At 48.0% G+C, this 20,195-nt stretch overlaps 1 protein-coding gene across 1 annotated transcript in view; it reads right to left on the reverse strand.

Moving 5' to 3' along the window:
- The window catches only part of LOC138283610 (dynein axonemal heavy chain 11-like), a 2,790,563-nt gene that overhangs the window by 1,975,659 nt on the left and 794,709 nt on the right, over positions 1-20,195 (reverse strand). Inside the window, exons 27-28 of the mRNA XM_069221547.1 lie at positions 15,744-15,902; positions 15,521-15,643 (exon numbers count right to left, since the gene is read on the reverse strand). Of these exons, the coding sequence (XP_069077648.1) occupies positions 15,521-15,643; positions 15,744-15,902 (282 nt within the window). The remainder of the gene's footprint in view (positions 1-15,520; positions 15,644-15,743; positions 15,903-20,195) is intronic.

Genomic DNA, 20,195 nt, shown 5'->3' on the forward strand with positions numbered 1-20,195 from the left:
CCAATGTACCACACCGACCGCCAGGGGGGAAACAACAGTCACCACGGCGGTAGCCGCCTACAGCCAGGCGTAAGACAAAGTTCTGCCCACCATATTAAGACCCTGCAAACCGCCACCTTTTCCGGGGCAGTACCAACGCCAACAAAAGCCTGACAGAAACAGAGCACAAAAGTGAAAGGACTCACCATTGGAGACACAGGGAAGAACCACGCCGCCATGGAACCCGAACTGCAATTTTTCCCGATGAACTTCTACGTTATGCGCCACCTGGAATAGCAATGCCGGCGAAGACGACGGCAGTGAGTACAGCCCCCTAGCACACAAGGGAGGGTGGGAGGAAAAGGAGAGTGACACATACGCACAGCACACACCCGACACACACAAACCATATACACAACTAGCTGCATTACAAAAACAATTTGACCCCCAAAAATCTGCAGAATTATGCAAGGACAACAGGAATTTAAGAAAGTGATTGTAATCAGTTCAACACCAAAATTAATAATCCGATTTGGCCATGAAACAGATATGTACACCTGTATAACAAAGGGACAGTGCCCAGTTCGTAGTTCAAAGGGCCCACATGGCCACAGGGCACAGTCCAAGGCCCACCTCAAATCCTTCACCAATTCAGATAGAACACTGCAGGGGCATCAGTTGTCAAATAGGCAGGCCCCTCAGGGGGGCACCTCAGCCGGATGCCGGAACAAGCCCACTGGTTCTGGAGGGGGCAACATGCCCTGTGCTTTGTCCTAGGGAGTGCAAGGCCACAGTTTCTCGAGTGGGTTTCTTCCCCACTGGTTCTGGAGGGGGCAACATGCCCTGTGCTTTATCCTGGAGAGTGCAAGGCCACAGTCTCTTGAGTGGGTGTCTTCCCCACTGGTTCTGGAGGGGGCAACATGCCCTGTGCTTTGTCCTAGGGAGTGCAAGGCCACAGTTTCTCGAGTGGGTTTCTTCCCCACTGGTTCTGGAGGGGGCAACATGCCCTGTGCTTTATCCTGGAGAGTGCAAGGCCACAGTCTCTTGAGTGGGTGTCTTCCCCACTGGTTCTGGAGGGGGCAACATGCCCTGTGCTTTATCCTGGGGAGCGCAAGGCCACAGTCTCTCGAGTGGGTATCTTGCCCACTGATTCTGGAGGGGGCAGCCAGCACAGTAGCCCCTGGAGGGTGGACTACCGGCGGCGGTAATGGCTGCATGCTGGTGGTGTTTGGGGGAGGCTACTGGACAGCTCCTGCACTCTGTGATGGCTGCATGCTGGTGGTGGTTGGGGAAGGCTCTTGGACAGCCCCTGCACTCTGTGATGGCAGCACATCCATGGCTGGCAGTTGGGGTCCTGTGACAGCTGGTGGTGGTGGCGGTGTTTGGCTGACAGCTTCCGTTGGCGTAGAGTGCCTCTTTTCCTCCTGGTCATGGTTTGGGGATCATTTACCCTTCCTGGAAGGGGTCGATGGGCTCTTCCCCCTCTGCCTGGTGGTGCAGGCTCCTTCCTCTTCTTCCCAGCTGGTGCACACTCCTTCCCCTTCTTCCCAGCTGGTGCAGGCTTCTTCCCCTTCCTCACAGCTGGTGCCGGACTCTTCCCTTTCATCATAGGTTGTGCTGCCTCCTTCCCCGTCAGTGTTGTTGTTCTGGTATCCCTACCACCACGAGTAGGTGGTGCTACCACTGTCCCTGTTGACTGTTTGGCTGAGGTGCTGGGCTGTGTCCTTGCTACCCTGCCAATACGTGCAGGACGGGGGAAAAAGGGTAGGGAAGAGGTCAATCGTGGAAAGGAAAAGCTTATTACGGACGTTGGGGCGGGAGGAGAAATGGGAGTGGAGGATGAGGGAGTGGTCGTCAGAGGTGTATGTCTGCTGTATTTGGGTGCAGGTGCATGGGCTGTATGCTGTTGTGAGGTGGATGGCTGTTGGGTGTCTGAGTGCTTGCGTTTGTGTCCTTTAGGAGGAGGGGACAGACACGGTGGGAGAGGACACAGGGGACGCATGTCTGGATGTTGTGAAAGTGTCTGCCAGTGAGGTGTGTGTCCTACTTGGTGTGGTGATGATGCTGGTGGTGGATATTGATGTAGTGCATGCAGGTGTGAGTGTGGACGTAACTGGGTGGGAGGTGGAGGAGCAGGGAGAGACAGTGGAGACAGTGGATGTTGTCGTGTCTACAACTGAATGGTGTTTGTGTGAGTGCCTGTGGGATAAACTGTGGTGCTTGTGTTTGCCTGTGCCACTCTTGTGTGTTGTCTTGTGTGCATGCTCGTCTGTATGTGTGCTTGGGCTGTGTTAGGGTTGAGGAGAATGGGTCTGGGAAGTTGAATTTGGATGGGGACGGTAGAAACAGGGACAATGGCTGCCATCAGAGAGGAGGCCAGAGCCTGAATCGATCTCTGTTGGGCTGCCAATCAACCATGAATGCCCTCCAGGAATGCATTGCATTGCTGCATTTGGGCTGCCAGCCCCTGGATGGCATTCACAATGGTTGACTGCCCTACAGAGATGGATCTCAGGAGGTCAATAGCCTCCTCACTCTGGGCACCAGGGCACACTCGGCAGGGCCTGAGGTGCCTGGGGTGAAGAAGATGCCCACCCTCCTGGGTGAGCGGGCACAGGGAACTCGATAAGGGGTTGCTGAGAGGGGGTTGCTGGTACAGGGTGGCAGCTGTACCTGCAGCTGGGGTGGTCACAGAGGTGTCTGCCACCACCAGGGAGCTCCCATCGGATGAGGTATCAGAGTCTGTGTTGTTCCCTCCAGTCTCCCCCGTGGTGCTCCCCTCGCCCTCCGTCCCACTGGTTCCCTCAGCGTCAGTGGACTCTGCCTCCAGGGTCCTGTGGGATGCAGAGCCATCTGTTGCCGGTGCCTCTGCTCCTCCACCAGATGATGCTAATGCACATAAGGGCAGGATGACAAAACAGGAAAGGGGGGAGAGAGACAAAGGATACACTGGGTCAATGACTGCACCAACACCATTGTTTGCGTACACAGCACCATCACACACAGAGAACACCAGGAATGCACTATGTATTGCACTACCAGTGAAATGGCTAGTCACTAAGGAATGAGGAGGGGCACACACCGCCAACTGCAGCACACCTGGGACCCACGCAGCCCTTCGCAGAAGTTAATACTAACAAGCTAGGTAACCAGTATTTAACATACAAACTCTTAGCCACAAGAGGACCTACGCTGCTATGTCTGGCCTGGCCTAGGGGCACCCAAGGACACACAACCACCACCCGGATACCACCCCACCAGCCGTAAGTTGTAATGATAGCCACTGTACTCAGCCCCTTGTGGGTGCTGTGATGCCCTCAAGCGCCCATCCAGCTCAGGGTAGGCCACCGCCAGTATGCAGGCCATCAGGGGGGTCAAGGTCCGAAGGGCACCCCTTCCTCATTGGGAGGCCATCCCCAGCTAGCCTTCTGCGGTCTTCTGTGCCCAGCGTCTCAGGTCCTCCCACCGTTTCCATCAGTGGGTGCTCCGCCTGCCATAGACCCCCAGGGTCCACACCTCCTTGGCTATGGCACGCCATATCCCCTTCTTTTGATGGGCGCTGACCTGCAGAGGCAATAAAGACAGGAGAACACCATTAGACAAACCAGCCTGTCACACAAATGGCCCACCATACCCGATGCCATCACCATTGGCACACACGTAGCCCAGCGCACAACATGTATACCGAAAAGAGGACATCCACCCACCTCCCTTACGCGATACCTTCACACACAACTCCATGCATTTATGCCACATGCATCATGCCCGCGGTGTACTCACCTGTTGGTCTGGAGGTCCATACAGCAGTCCGTACTGGGGTAGGACCCCATCCACCACTTACTCCAACTCCTCAGAAGTGAAGGCTGGGGGCCTTTCCCCGGTTACACAGGCCATGGTAGGTTCCACACACAGGTCACAGCAGCACATACAGTGTAGGTCCTCTCCTATGGAAGGTCAGGAAACAAGTGAGGATTGAAATAGAAAAAGGCGGTCACATCCGCAGCGGTGCATACCGTCACCACCGGCGTAGATCCCCATTGTCCACTGTACCCCATATAAACCAATGATGAATTGCACAGCGGTTTACAACCGTCTACCACCACGGCACACAACGTTGGTGGAATTACCTCATTTCCACCGTCCCTCCACACAGGACAGGCGATTGCCATTTCATGGGGGATGAACAGGCCTATCGATTATACATGCATCACAGGATATAGGCAAATACATTTATATTACGCTGTCCCCAAACATGTTTACACAATGTGGACTGCTGTTGTGTTATAGTTGTTCAAAATGTCACAGCCTACTCACTCCTGTGTCCCTTAGATACCTACCCCTGCAGATGAATAGGAGATGGAGACATACCCCCGTGTACAGAACTCTGGTGGACTTGGCTGCACTGGAGGACAGGCACATTATCCTCACCTACAGAGTGGACAGGGCCACAATCACAGAACTGTGTGCCCAGTTGGAACCTGACCTGATCTCAGCTATTTGCCCTCTGACTGGGATCCCCCCTCTTGTGCAAGTTCTATCAGTGTTCCATTTCCTGGCAACTGGTTCTTTCCAAGTGACAGTGGGCTTGGCAGCAGGAATGTCACAGACAATGTTCTCAATCGTGCTGGCAAGAGTCTTGCCTGCCCTGATAAAACACATGTGCAGCTACATTGCTTTCCCACAGGTGGAGGATTTGGCCACTGTGAAGGCAGGGTTTTATGCAATGGGACATATCCCCAATATAATTGGGGCGATTGACGAAACACATATTGCATTTGTCGTCCCCCCAGCAAAATGAACAGGTGTTTAGGAATCAAAAGAGTTTCCACTTCATGAATGTGCAGATGGTGTGCCTCGCGGACCAGTGTATCTCCCACATCAATGCTGGGTCGGCGCATGATGCCTTTGTCCTAAGGGATAGCAGCATCCCAAATGTGATGGCCCAACTACAGAGGCACAGGGTGTGGCTAATATGTGAACCTTGGTTCCCACCCAGTATATGTTGGTGTATGCCTATGCTGTTGGCCATATGGGATAGTGTGTGGCTAAATGTTGTCCCTCAATATTTGCAGGTGACTCTGGTTACCCAAACCTATCATGGCTGCTGACCCCTGTGAGGAATGCCAGGATAAGGGCAGAAGAATATTACAATGAGGCACATGGGTGAACCAGAAGGATTATAGAACAGATCTTTGTCCTCCTAAAGGCCAGGTTCCGGTGCCTCCATCTAACTGTTGGATCCCTGTGCTACTCACCCAAGAAGGTCTGCCAAATAATAGTGGCATGCTGCAAGCTGCACAACCTTGCCCTGCGACGCCATGTGTCTTTTCTGCAGGAGGAGGAGGCTGGAGATGCCCCTGTGGCAGCAGTGGACCCTGAGGACAGTGAGGATGAGGAGGCAGAGAATGAGGATGTGGACAACAGAACATTAGTGATGCGTCAGTACTTCCAATGACACAAAGGTGAGACAGTGCAACTTCACATTTCTATGACTATTGTTGTATCCTGTGTGGCATTAGCATGCTGGCATTAACCACTTATTTCCCCTACTTACTGTTACCTATGGATTTTCATTTTACAGATGTTGGTGATATAACAACATTGTCCTGATGTGATCACAACAGCCAGCAACAGGTCATTCATTTTATGCTCATTCTATGTACAGTTCATTTGCAATGGTTGTAGCTGTTTCAATGAATACAAATGTGCAATACATGAAATACTAGTAGTCATGTTTTATCCAAGGGTGTTTATTGTTTTGCTAAAATATAGGGGGGAAAGTGCAATGGAATGGGATGATGATGGAGGAAAGTCCAGGGTATTGTCGAGTCTGATTGTAGCACAGGTGCAGTGTCCATGGGCACATAGGAGGGGGAGCAACAGCATTCAAGGTGGACAAGGTGACAGAGTGGGACACAAGGGGGACAATAAGGAGATTCTCATTTTCTGGCAGTGGTCTTGGCAAGTTTCTCAGGCTTCTGTCTGGCTCGCAGGGAATGTTTGCAGGGTGGTTCACCTTCTGCAGGGGGAAGGATGCTGGTGGCCTGTGAGTCCTGTGGCAGGGCCTCCGGGCCACTAGCGGAAGTGGAGGGCTGTTCAGGTGAATGGCTAGTTGTAGGGGCCCACTGGTGTGCTGTTACCTTCCTCATGATGTTGGCCATGTCTGCTAGCACCGCTGCAATGGAGATCAGGGTATTGTTAATGGCCTGCAAGTCCTCCCTGATCCCCTGATACTGTCCCTCCTGCAGCTGCCTGTTCTCCTGAACGTTGACTAGGATCTGGCCCATTGTGTCCTGGGAATGTTGGTAGGCTCCCAGGATCTCGGAGAGTGCCTCCTGGAGAGTCGGTTCCCTGTTCCTGTACTCCACCTGGCGCACAGCAGTCCTCCCAGTGTCCCTGTTGGCCTGTGCCTCTGTCCCCTGAACCATGTGCCCACTGCCCCCAGGTCCCTGATTGTCTTGTGTACGAAATGTGGCCTGGGGTCCCTGTACAGGTGAGCACACTGTTGATTGATGTGTCCTGGCGACAGAGGTGTGGGTACACTGGGTGGGTGCTGTGGTGTTGGTTCCTGATGGGGGAGGCTCTGTGGTGGTCTGTGAGCGGGTTTGGGTGACCGGCTGCCCAGTGGTCCTTGATAGGCCAGGTAGGTCGTCCAGATCCAGAATCCAGAAGTCCGGAGTTACTGTCATCACTGTGGGCCTCTTCTGGTGGGGACTGAAAAGTGGTGACACCTCCTCTTCAGTGGCAATGGCTGGTGTACCTGTGGGGATGTAAATGATGTATTATGCTTCAAGTGTATGGCATTTGTACTTCTGTAGCTTCCCCTCTATGGTTGGTATTGCCCTGCCAGCTTTTGCTAGTGTATGTTGGTGTATTGGGGGTATGTAAGTTTCCCTATGCTGTGCATGCTTTAGTGATGAGTCTCCATGCAGGGCTGGGAGGGGTGTCCATGCATTGGTACAGCATGCAGGGCTTGGTATTGGGATTAGTGAGTTGTGTTGGTGGAGTGTGTGGGATGTGGTGGAGTGATGGGAGTGAGGTTGTGTGATGGCATGCAGGTATGGGGGGTGATAATTGTTTAAAGTTGACTTACTAGTATCCAGTTCCTTAGGATGCAGTATTGCCAGTACCTGCTCCTCTCATGCTGTGAGTTGTGGGGGAGGAGGTGGGGGTCCAGTGCCTGTCCTCTGTATGGCGAGCTGGTGTTTTGCTGCTATGGAATGTACCTTCCCCAGTAGGTCGTTCCACTTCTTCCTGATGTCGTCCTTTATTCTTGGATGCTGTCCCATGGCATTGACTCTGTCCAAGATTCTCCGCCAAAGCTCCATCATCCTTGCTATTGATATTTGCTGCACCTGTGCTCCAAAGAGCTGTGGCTCTACCCTGACGATTTCCTCCACCATGACCCTTAACTCCTTCTCAGTGAAATGGGGGTGCCTTTGTGGTGCCATGGGTGTTGTGTGATGTGTGTTGGTGAGGGTGTGTTGGGTAATGTGGTGGGGTGTCTGATGTAGAGTGCATGAGAGGTGTATGTGGTGTGTGTGTCTAGTTGTCTCTGTTCTCTCCTTCTCAGTCTCCTGGTGGCAATTGTTGTACGTAAGGGGTTGTGGGTAATGTGGGTGTGTGTTTTATAGTGGTGTGGGTGTGTGGGTGTGGTGTGTATATGGGTGTCAGGTGTGTGTTGCTTGAATTGGCCAATGTTGTGTTGTTTTGTATGTGATTGTCCATTCTGATCGTGGCGGTATGTACCGCCAATGGTTTACCACCATTGAATGTCCTCCGTGGTGATTCGTCGGTCATAATGTGATGGGCGTTGTTTTGTTGGCATAATGGTGTGGGTTTTGGAACCGCCAGTTGATCACTGACCTTTGGTCTGGCGGATTTGTGTATGTCATAATATGGTGAACGGATATTCGCCAGCGCAGCGGTAAGTTGGCAGCCATCAGCACAGCAGTAAGCAGGATTTACCGCCAATGTCATAATGAGGGCCAATATCAGGATTTAGTGGGAAGGGACATGATCAAATCTTATGAATTGTCTTTCTAAGATGTGGTCTGATCAGAGGATTCAGTATGAGGTTCCCAATTCAATATCAAGGCCTTTCCATGTGACAGCAGCTCCTTTATCATGTATAAGGGAAGAAGTGATGAGTCAGGGATGTGTTGCAATAGATATGTTCCTTTGTTTTTTGTTGTGCGCATCACCGGCTTTCAAATATTTTGTTCTTTTTGTTCCTGATTTGTACTCCTTTACAGCTAGATGTGACTTTGGATTTTCTCCTGGATTTCGTGATTGGCTTCTTCTTCTTTCTCAATATCACGAAGCGTTTGTTGCCTGGCTTACTGATAAATGGCAATAACAAATACTGTTGGTGACAATGAGTGTCGGCACCCCTGGCTATGTTTGTTTCTAGGTAAGCAAAAGAGATGGATGGAGATTCTTGAATCAGTCAGAATTATTAATAATTATCCTGGTGCCTTACATTTCATAATATTTAAGGTCACCTGTGTCACTGCACATAGTGCCCAAACCTATGAAACTCAGGCTTGGCACCATCCAAAAGAAAACTGTATAGCCCAACCCGCTAAGCAATGTCCACTCCCACCTGGAATACAAGCAACCCCGTTTCAGACATTTTGGTCTCTATCGTTGAGGTGCAGCTTGAGTCCAAAGGACAAATTGTAGCTGACATTCATCATCTGGTTTGAAGGTAAAACAACACCTGTAAAGCTGTTTAGCTGCCATCCACAACAACGAGAAACCCTCAATTTCTGAAACAACAATAGCATTTCAAGGTGAAGAAGCCAAGTTCAGATCGAAACTCTCCTGGAGGAGCTTGAGTGGCTGCTAAGGACCAGAGTGCCAAGGGTGAAGACTTCTAGTACCCTGCCAGTTCTAAGAAAATGCACAAAGACAGCAATATCCTTTGACAGTAGAATAATGTTTTGAGAGTAGAAGATAAATGTGAAGTGCAAACCATTATGGTCTTTCCCATAGACTGACTGGTGCACAGCCCCTCATTCTAAATATTCCTCTGTATGACAACTTTATAGAAGGGGAGATAAACAGACCGTAGAAGGAATCAGGGCCGGTTTTAGCACTGGTGGCGCCTGATGCAACAATCTTTTTGGGTGACCCTCTTCAATTACCTTCTCCATGGATTACCTCACTACCACCCTCAAATAGCCCCCCTCATCTCTCCAAAGCCACTCATTCACATGCATTTCTTATGGCTTTATAGCGCTGCTCAAACCAGTGTAGTGTGTCAGAGCACTTCACATCACACACTTTACACAGAGCCAATGAATCATACGCGTGTAAATCAGGTTATAGGAAATGTTATATAAGACAATGAGCATTACAAAGTGTAGGAGTCACGTGTCATCCATACTTGTCAGCAGAATTTTTTAAGGGTGTTCTGTATGGAGAAGCACAAACTCAGGAGTTAAAATGTACCACAGTGGTTGGGGCTGCGATGAGCATAACTATCATTATCTACAAATGTATTACTGCCCAAACAAGCCCCTTTTAGCAATGATAGGACAATGAAAGATAGGGAAAAAACCTAACCTTCTAACTTATGCCATGTAGTTTGCATGCAGGTATTTAATGAGTTTATTGTTCACTGTGCTACATTCAGATTGTAATTTTTTGACTGCAAATAAAAAAGGATTTCTGTGACAAAAACAGTTACCCACTGAGCTATCTGTGATCTGCATGGTACACGTTGTTTGCAGCAGTCATAGTAACCCTCTGTGCTACTCTCTGACGAGTCAAAACTGCAACTAGTCAAACTCCCTCTCTCTCCAGCAGAAACATTAACTACCAGTTATATTGACCTATTTACAGCAAGTGCTTTTGAATACATGTGATATTACTAAACACAGTATCTCCCCCGCAAGCTCAGCGACAGGTGTTTTTGCAACAGTTAATCTGCCGTAAAGCCGACCCTGGAATGAAGACTGACAGAGGGCCTTTGCCTCCCACCTAGCCCCTGCACGACCAACCTCAGTGCCCTCACCTCATGTGTGGAACTCTGTGCCCTCTTAGAGATTCCACTGGTGAGTGCGAATTTTCCGATATGTTACAGCATTAAACCCATGGAAAGTAAAATAATACAGAGGACCTTATTATAGGGTGCTGATAAGACGTTTGTGTTTTTTGTATCTTTAGTGCATCAACACAGAGTGTGTAGATATCGAAGAAAGAAAGAAAAGAGTTGGTGGGGGGGTGAGCTTATTAGGTCAGCCACTAGTACGGCCTTGCGAGGGCCTATATTCTAAGTTTAAATATATGTTGTCTAATTAGCAGGAAATCATAAATAATGGGGCTCATCCTACGTTATTTAAGCTACAGTGTAGAGGATAAGGGGGTAACTAAAGACTTAGTGAGAGAACAAAGAGCATTTTACTACACAAAATGTTTTAATTAGTCACAAGGATGATGCTGGTCCACTTGTGAGCATAGAAGCATAGAAGCATAGCAGCTACCACTGTACATGTGGCTTGAATGACTAGAGTGGAGAAGCAGATGGTCCTAATTAACCATCCTTCAAAAGTCTTATAAACACGATATTCCACCTGAATTTGAAAGAGTATACATCAAGCATAATGCCCAGCCGCAGACCAATCATCATTTATTTGTTTGGATGCCTTGAAGATGTTCACAATGCAGTGAATCACAATGGGCTTTCCATCATGCACCAGAAGTACTGTTTGAAACAGTGCCATTTACTGTGAGCTACAAGATCACAAGGAACTTCTAAGAAAACAATCAACATAAGGGGTACATGATGGGGAGTGTGACCAAGTCAGTCAACATGGCAGACGTGATTTGAAACCGCTCCATCCTCTGGCCCGCACATCTGCAGTAATCAGTGTGACTGGCCCAGAGAACTACATCAAAGCTCACCCGAAAATGGCAGCATAACCTGGGGGAGTGCCATGGGATCAATTCCATAAGATTGCTACCGTCGTTCATCCGGAGAATGATGCTGACAGCACTTGAGGACCCTCCCACCACAAACAAGGCCTGCAGGTGATCAACCCGGCCACGATCGCAGCACCTGCCAGGGTGCTTACCAAGTTGTGCTCCACTGCTTTCTGACCCTCACCTGCCCTTGCCTACTGCCCCGGTTTGGCACAGTGGAATCACTGTCCCTGCCAGACCGCCCAAGCCCTGCTGCTTGGGGGACAATTCCTGGGTGAAGCTGCTGGAGCACCTGAGCCTAGGGAGATGTGCAGCGCCTGCAATTGACCCCGGTGACAGGACTTTACAGAACATGACTGCTCAAGTCTGGGGCTCCCCCTCACCAGCTCAGCCTTCCTCTTTCTTTGGGAAGGTATGAGCGAAGAAAATCCCAGTAGAAGCTTTCCAGTCTAGACAGCATCGGGCCTGCTGCTCAGATCCATGCTAACCAGCCCAAAGGAAACAAACAGCCTCAATAGCAACCATGTATGCCCCGTTTGTCACGTGGGAGCCTCACCCTTGTCAGACACACTGCCTATCTGGCTACCTCTTCCTGGAACTAAGCAACCCCTCTTGGAACGCTGGAACTCACGGTACTGAAACCAGGCACCATCGACATTGCGGATCCTGGGGCCCGACATTGACGAGTAGAGCCCTCCAAGCCCCGGGGAGTGTGGGAGATACAGGCGAGTACTGGGTGAGCAGGTCTGGCTCCACTGACTCCCAGTGAGTTATTGCGCTCCACGTACTGCACTCTCCCTGTCCCCAATGTCAACCAGTGGTGGATCATATTGGAGGGGAGTTATTGACTCATACCACACTCACACCAGGCCCCACAAACAGCCTTAGAAGTCTGAACTCTTGTGACTGCTGTGTCTGTGGTGACATCCAGGGGCACCTTGGAATGTCTCCTTCCCCTGAACTCCCACTGGACCATTCCCCCACCTCTTTTGCTCTCTATCTAAGAGCCCACACTGTGGTGAATGCAGACCCCCTTAGTGGATGAGCTCAGCGGGAGACCTTCAAATCACACCACTCTCCAGTTCTCATGCTTATCTGGGTGTCCACAATAGGTCGGCTGCGTTCAGTTACGCCAGCTACACCTTCAGACACTGGCCCTCCTTCCTCCATCATGCCAGACACTCCGGCTCCTGGCCCTTCCTCATTGCTAAACATGTCTGATAAGTTGGACCAAGTAGTTGTGACCACTGAACACTCAAAAGTAGCTACGGAGACCAAGTTCGGAGCGCTCACCAGCGAGCTGAGCTTGTTGTGAGATGACTACTGCAAGTTAGTATACAAGGTCTTGGATGGCGAAAAGACACTGACCACTATATAACCTTTAATAATTCATAAGGAAGCTCTGATCCTTGATTTGCAATCTAGTGTCCAACATCTTGAAAACTGAGTAGATGACACCGAGGGACGCTCCCGGAGGAGCAATGTTCAAATACTGGTCCACACCACCAGTTGGGGGTTCAATACTCACTGCTTTTCCCAGCTCACTTGAAGATAATTTCTAACAACACAACTACCTTTTTAACCAGTTTGGGACTAGATGGATCTATACAACAGGGGTCACTTTCCACAGCACTTGGGACCACTTCTGGGTCCATTGCATCCTGGACGGCACTGCAAAGGAAAAGCAAGGGCAAACAATGTCCCTCTTCCCCCATGAACACTTCTCCAAACCTCAATCAAATAATTGTGGACTGCAGGAAGGTCTTGGAGGCAGCGGACAACTTGGCTTCCATGGCAGCATCCATGGATGGGATTACCAGTCCTCATTCAAGTCTGAAGATGACTCTGTTGCCTCTGATGATACCCATCAGTATTCGCAGTCACTTCCATCAGTGAGCCCACAAATGGAGAACAATCTTGTCTAACTGTCAAGGAATATTTAACGGTCCTGTGCATGCTCATATTGGTATGAGCTATTCTAGCACCCCAACAGTTCACCTGCGCATGCACCTGCAACACATACTGCAACCATGGAAATTTCCAGATGATCCTGCAGGCCCTATATCAGACCCATCCCTTTGAGATGGGCTACTTGCATTTCTCCACTTCCTCGGGTCTGCTACTCCTCCCCACTTGTCACACAGGGTGCACCGGACACACAAGCCACTCTTCGCTTGTGCCACACCACCACCTAAGCAAAGAGAACACCTATAATGGCTAGTTTGGGCACTGCCAGTTACAGTGTGCTGCACTAGTTGTTTCCCCAAAGTTTTATTACATGCACCCACTATGTCCATCCATTTGGCTGCGGCAACCGAGCTCAACACACAAGGCATAACCAGGGTATGTTCACCAATAGGGACTGCTGCACTCTTCCCTCAAACCCCCTACCGTCCCATCACCTTACCCTGACACAATAATCAAGATGCTTAACGCAGACATTACATTCCACACTCTTAATTTCACAGGGATGCACACAGCTAGGAAGCGCTATGCTGCTAATCCTCTGCAAGACGCAGTCAGGTGCACATAGTTCTCCATCAGGAATCACACATGACAGCTGAAGAGCTCGGGAGACCACACAAGAGATGGCGAGGTACATTGCACGCTACCACTTACTCAGCCTATGCTCTAATATTGGTTAGGCCTGGTGTCCTCTTCCAAGAACTGGGCATCATAGAAGACAGGGAGGGCATATATGTACTGTTGGAAGGCCACCTAGATGGTACACCCATACTGATCCGGAGCATTTACGCACCCAATGTGGAACAGGACTCCTTCTGGGATACCCTTTTGGCTGACCTAGCCCACAAAATTCAGATGCTCTGGATCCTAGGCAGAGATTACAACTGCGTGTTGGACACTGCTCTAGACAGGTTTCTCCCTTCGTTGCCACGATCAACCCCGATGTACAGGTGACCCGATTTTGTATTTGGGTTCAACACGGGTCTTTAACAGATGTCTGGAGGTCACCCCACCACCAAGCTATATTTGTTCCACTCTATCCCACGTAATTTGTATGTCCAATTAGATCAGTTTCTTTGCTCAAACTCCCTCACAACACTCATATGGCACTCACACTATTTGGGATGAGTCGTTTCTGATCACAATGCCCAATGACATGGATGCCTCCACTACCCCGACCTCAATGTGGCGTCTTCCTCAAAACACCTTGGAGGACACCGGCTTCCAGGAGTCACAGGAGACACATATTTGGCAATTCTTCATGGAAAACCATAACATGGCTATTACTAGAATTAGAGAGTCGGATGCATTTAAAGTGGTAATTAGAAGAGCTTGCATACAAAAGATAGCTGGGGTCCACAGTACCCTAGAATGTAAAACTGTAGACGCCAAGGTCCGGCTCGCCAATCTGGGGAAAAAGGCAGACTGAAACCATGCTACTGTTTCACTTTACACAGAAATTAAGATGACCTATGCCACCCTCCTTGAATGCCTACCGCATTTCAACTTCACTGCCTACGCAACCAAAGTCCATAGAGAAGGGGAAAAAGCTGGCCATTTACTCACCTGTCTTGTCATGCGAGATGCAACTACCAGCCTTATCACAGAAATCTTAACTCGCTCAGGAGCAGTGGTCTGTACTCAAGAGAAGATCTTGTAGGAGTTTCAATCCTATTACTCAGAGGTCTACCAGATCCAATGGAATGTCTCCCTGGCTACATTACGGACATTATTGTCTGACATAACACTCCCTCTCATCTCCTCCACCACTATAGAGTCCCTGGACACCCGTTCACAATGCAGGAGGTAACAAAAGCTATCAGAGATCTGACTCTCAATAAGACCCAGGGTCTCAACAGCCTCCCCCTAGAGTACTACTCTACATTCTCTCCTATAGTGCCCCCTCTTACAGAGATGTACAGAGCTGCTCTTCAATCTTGGATACTTCCTTCATCCCTGTGGGAGTCACTACTGGTCTCTGTTGCCTCCATTCCTGAATTCAGGCTGGGGCCGTAGGCAGCGAAAGAAAGCTGCTTTTTCAGGCCTCTTGTGCACCGGCCTGCCCGATGTGCACTGCACACAGGACAGGCCAGAGCACAAGAGGCCTGAAACGCAGCTTTCACTGCCCACAGCGCTCCTGAATACATTGATCTCGGAAGCTAAAAGCAGGATCCGGCCTGGCTAACCGGGCCCGACCCTGCTTAGCGCTTCCGAGATTTGGCGCATTCAGGACTCCACAGATGACAGAACTCCGACTCTGCGGAATTCCACAGAGTTTTTATTCAACTCAGTGGAATTCTGCAGAGTCGGACTACGTGAACTCCGCTCAGGCCTAGTCAAAACCCAATAAAAAGATGTTTAAGAAAACATAAAGGGCACGTGATCAAAAGGGACTGAAGAAGTCAAGGTTTGAGGGAGAGGGAAAAACAATACAGTATGTTGTGGCCTGCGACAATATAGCTTATGTATGTGGGTCTATCTCAGGCAGTTAATATCTAAGGATACAAAGTTGTTTTTCAGTGGAATAACTCAATCCCTGCAATTCAGGAGTAATTCACACCTGGGTTGGGAGTTCTTCACAAAAAATCATTAAAAACTGAGGATCTAGCAATAAAAACTGCATTTAGAAGTTAACATGTGGGCATACCTTTTCTATAGCCATTTCCTTAACAGCTTTGTCTACAATATTCTTCACTTCATCTTCAACTCTGTGTAGATTCAGAGCTAATAAATCCCCCAAAATTGTCTCTTCATTCATAACAAATCGTACCTACGGGGAGAAACACAAAATTGGAAAAATGATGTAGGGCCAACCTAAACCAACCAGACTAATTTAAAGTTCATACAGATAAGAAAGCCGCAGCTCATACCCCTGTTGTGTTCATCAGTTGGTGCCAGTGCCGATTCCTCACGGCAGGATTCTGTAGCTCATTTACAGCTCTTAAAGAAATTAACAGGTTTTTAACAGTTGATTCTAGGCCGATATAAACATCCCAAGTACGTATTTCTTTGTCAATTGTCTTCATTTCCTATAGTGGACACACAAAAAAAGAAAATATTGAATGGTACAACATCTGTTTCTATGTCTGATAGTCTCAGACATGGACGTTGATTAATGAAAATTCCAGCGGCAGTTACATCACACACCGTTTAACCTAAATGGCGTCACCAGAAGTGACATCATCATGACCTTTAATGCTGAATCTTCCCAGGAAATTATGTTCCTTGATCTTCCTGACATCACCATAATTGACAAGTTCCATAAAAACTGCATGAGTCAAATAACACAACACAAAGGTCTTACCAGCCCCCTATGATAAGCTGCTGATATGATGTGCCAAGGAACTTTACTCTTTCTAGTAAATGTGTTCGGCATGTGGTCGTGTGAAGAGGATATAGCACCACAAAAAATCCAACTGTACTGGGAGCCTGAATTACTTATACTACAAAGAGTTGTGTTTTAATTGTTCCCCTAATCTATACTGCAACCAGAAATGTTTCAATACATTACTATTCCATATTGTTAGTACATTTTGTTATATGATGATTTGTAAAGCACTATCACTCGTGCACGTCACAGAGGTGCAGGTTTCTTTCAAACAGTATCATTTTTCATGAACTCACAATAAGGAAACATACCAACAACTAGTTTAAAAATGTATTTGTTTTTAGTTTATTTTTTTAATTCAATTAGAAGATTGTGTTTAATGTCCTGGCCCCAGTGGAAGCAGCATAAAGTAAACAGTGCTCATAAAGAGTTTACATTCTGTTCTTGCAGTGGGAGCTGGTGGTATTCTAACGTGGTAAGTGTAACACTTGCCCGTAATTGTAGCAAGGGAGTGAGCCTCACCTGCTCTAGGTGGAGTGGGTAATAGCCTAAAAAATGTCTTGAAAAAAATGGTCAGATAATGGTTTTTAAAGCTCAATTATCACATACATTTTTTAAAAGGCCACAGGCTCTGAAAGAGCCCTCTTTAAATATTCAAGTCCTTTCCTAATGTGCAAGGTCCACTAAAACCAACTCTGCCATAAGTTGGCCCCATTTTTGTCAAAATGTGCTATGGGTGTCCCCATATGTCAAAAAATTATCTCCAATTCACTAGGGCCAGTATTTTGTCTTGAATGCTCCCGCCGAAGACCATGGTAAATCATGGGTGCTCCCTTAGGCCAACAATGATATACAACGTGCCAGTGCCAGCATTTTTCCATTAGTGCAGTCTATATACCATAGATGGCACATGACAAAAATTACCCCTAACATGTCAAGGCTATCATTTTGTCATTTTTGTCCTCCCCACAATATGCCACAGCTGTCCTCCCATTTGACATAAATCAATGCCTGTGTGCCAGTGCAAGCATTTTGCCCTAAGCGCCACTTATGAAACAAACTTCCTCCAGCATACAAGTGCCAGCATTTTTCCATGGGTTTCCCAACATGCCAAGTATTACATCAAGTATAAGAGTGCCAATATTTTGTCACAGATGCCTATCATGCTAAGAATTGTCTCAAACATGCCAGCACCAGTGTCTTGCCATTGGTGCCTCCATAAGCCAATAATTACTTTCATTGCGCTAGGGACAACGGCAGACTCACAATCATAACTCCACATTCTCGCTCATGCTCACTTACATATGTTCACTCACAGTCATTTGCTCTCACACTCATACATTCTAACTCACACTTATTCATTTTCTCTCACTCTCTTGCACACACTCTTACTCACACATTCTCACTCCCACTCAGACTCAAATTCTCACTTTCACTCATTATTGATCATTCATTCTCATTTATCCTCATTCTGACTCATTCATTAAGTTACACTTACTCGCTCATACTTTCTCACTCACTCTCACTTGCACTCACTCCCACATATTCACACTTATTCTAATTTATTCTGACACATTCAGTTTTCGCTCAATTATTCACTCTCGTTCATTCTTTCGCATTCGCACTCCCTCACATCCTCTAATACACTTCATATTCATTATGATTCATTCTCATTCATACTCACTTACAATAGTTATTTTTCAATCTGTGTAACTCAATAATGCTCACTTAACTACACTCTGTTTCACTCATTCTTACTACCTAACACTCACTCTTTCAATCACTTTCACCATCACAGACATGCTCTCTCACAAAACACAATCTCATCAGCATGCACAGACAAAACACTCATTTAAAAGCATTTAATTTAACTTACTTTAGCTGTCAGTGAATGTCTCATTCCAGCTTCTGGTGCATCAATTGTATTACACTAATACTGAATGACTAGTATTAATTATTAGTATAATAAAAGTAGAAATGAGGTTGGAGCCCCAACGCCCATAAGGGCAGTCAGCCTTGCATTGTTTGCACTGGTTTGTCCACTTTAGAGTCCAGGGGTTGCAAAAGCATTGCCAGGGTTTGTAAAGGGCAAGGCAGGAATTGCAACTGCAACTCCTATCAACATCTATGTGTCCTTTCCTCTGCCTCTCAGATCTTCTATCTAACTTGTTTGTCTCATTACCACACTCTCTCACACACGTATCCCTCTCTCTGTGTCTCTCTTTGTTACGTCTCTTACATTGATCCCCTACTCTCCCTCTCTCTTTTAACTGTGTCTTTTGCACCTGTCTCACCTTTCTCTCAGATGTCTCTTTTTTACCTGTTCCTCCTTGTTAGAAATGGGGTCTTTGGTTGGCAGTCAAGTTACCCCCTGTCCAAGCAAGGACCCTCACTCTAGTCATGGTAAAAGAGAATCACCCTGAGCTAACCCCTGCTTACCCCCTTGGTAGCTTGGCAAGAGCAGTAGGCTTAACGTCAGAATGCTAGGTGTAAAGTATTTGTACCAACACACACAGTAACATAATGAAAACACTACAAAATGACACAACACAGGTTTAGAAAAATAGAGAATATTTATCTAAACAAAACAAGACCAAAACAAAAAAAATCCACAATACACAAGTCAAGTTATTAATTAAAAAACAAAAAGATTCTTCATGTAGTTTTAAACACACACTAACACTGTTAGCATGAAAATGTCCCTTGGGTGCATCAAAAATAACCCCACAGTGGCGAGTGTGCGTCAAAAAAGGCTTGCGATGCGTCAATTTCACTCACGAGCGAGACCTTGTGTCGTTTCTTCTTTCATCAGGTCGGGCGCGTCGTTTCTTCTCTTAGCAGGAGAGCGATTCATCGATCCGGTCAGCACTCTCAGGTCCGGGCAGGCCTTGCGTTGCTTTTACACGCCCAGCGGTGTTTGCGTCAGAAATCCAGCCGCACGATGATCGAAAAATCACACAGCGCGGGTTGCGATCTCACCAGCCCCCGTCAGTGATGCTGCGCGTCGTTTCCCCAGTTCCATGCGTTGATCTTCCGGTCGTGTTGCAGGCGAGCGTCGATGTTCACCCATGAAGCTGGCTACACATCGATTTCCCAGCCGCAGATCGGAGTCACGTTGATTTCTTCCACTTCGGCTGCCAGCTTCTCCTTTCAGGGTCCAAGGAACTGGATGGGCACCACTTGGCAGAGTAGGAGTCTCTCCAGAGACTCCAGATGCTGGCAGAGAGAGGTCTTTGCTGTCCTTGAGACTTGAAACAACAGGAAGCAAGCTCTAAATCAAGCCCTTGGAGATCTTCAAAAGATGGAAGGCACACAAAGTCCAGTCTTTGCCTTCTTACTCTGGCAGAAGCTGCAACTGCAGGATAGCTCCACAAAGCACAGTCAAAGGCAGGGCAGCTATTCTTCCTCAGCTCTTCAGCTCTTCTCCAGGCAGAGGTTTCTCTTGGTTTCCAGAAGTGTCCTAAAGTCTGTGGGTTTGGGTGCCCTTCTTATACCCAATTTCTCCTTTGAAGTAGGCCTACTTCAAAGCAAAGTCTCTCTTGAATGTGAGATCCTGCCTTGCCCAAGCCAGGCTCCAGACACTCACCAGGGGGTTGGAGACTGCATTGTGTGAGGGCAGGCACAGCCCTTTCAGGTGTGAGTGACCACTCCTCCCCTCCCTCCTAGCACAGATGGATCATCAGGAAATGCAGACTACACCCCAGCTCCCTTTGTGTCACTGTCTAGTGTGAGGTGCAACCCGAACCAACTGTCAAACTGACCCAGACAGGGAATCCACAAACAGGCAGAGTCATAAAAATGGTATAGGCAAGAAAATGCTTACTTTCTACAATGTTAAAATCAACTTCACTAAAAGATGTATTTTTAAATTGGGAGCTCAGAGACCTCAAACTCCAAATGGCCATCTGCTCCCAAAGGGAATCTACACTTTAATGAGATTTAATTCCCATGTTAACCTATGAGAGGGACAGGCCTTGCATCAGTGAAAAACGAA

The sequence above is a fragment of the Pleurodeles waltl genome, chromosome 3_1, assembly GCF_031143425.1.
Source record: "Pleurodeles waltl isolate 20211129_DDA chromosome 3_1, aPleWal1.hap1.20221129, whole genome shotgun sequence".
Taxonomy (NCBI): domain Eukaryota; kingdom Metazoa; phylum Chordata; class Amphibia; order Caudata; family Salamandridae; genus Pleurodeles; species Pleurodeles waltl.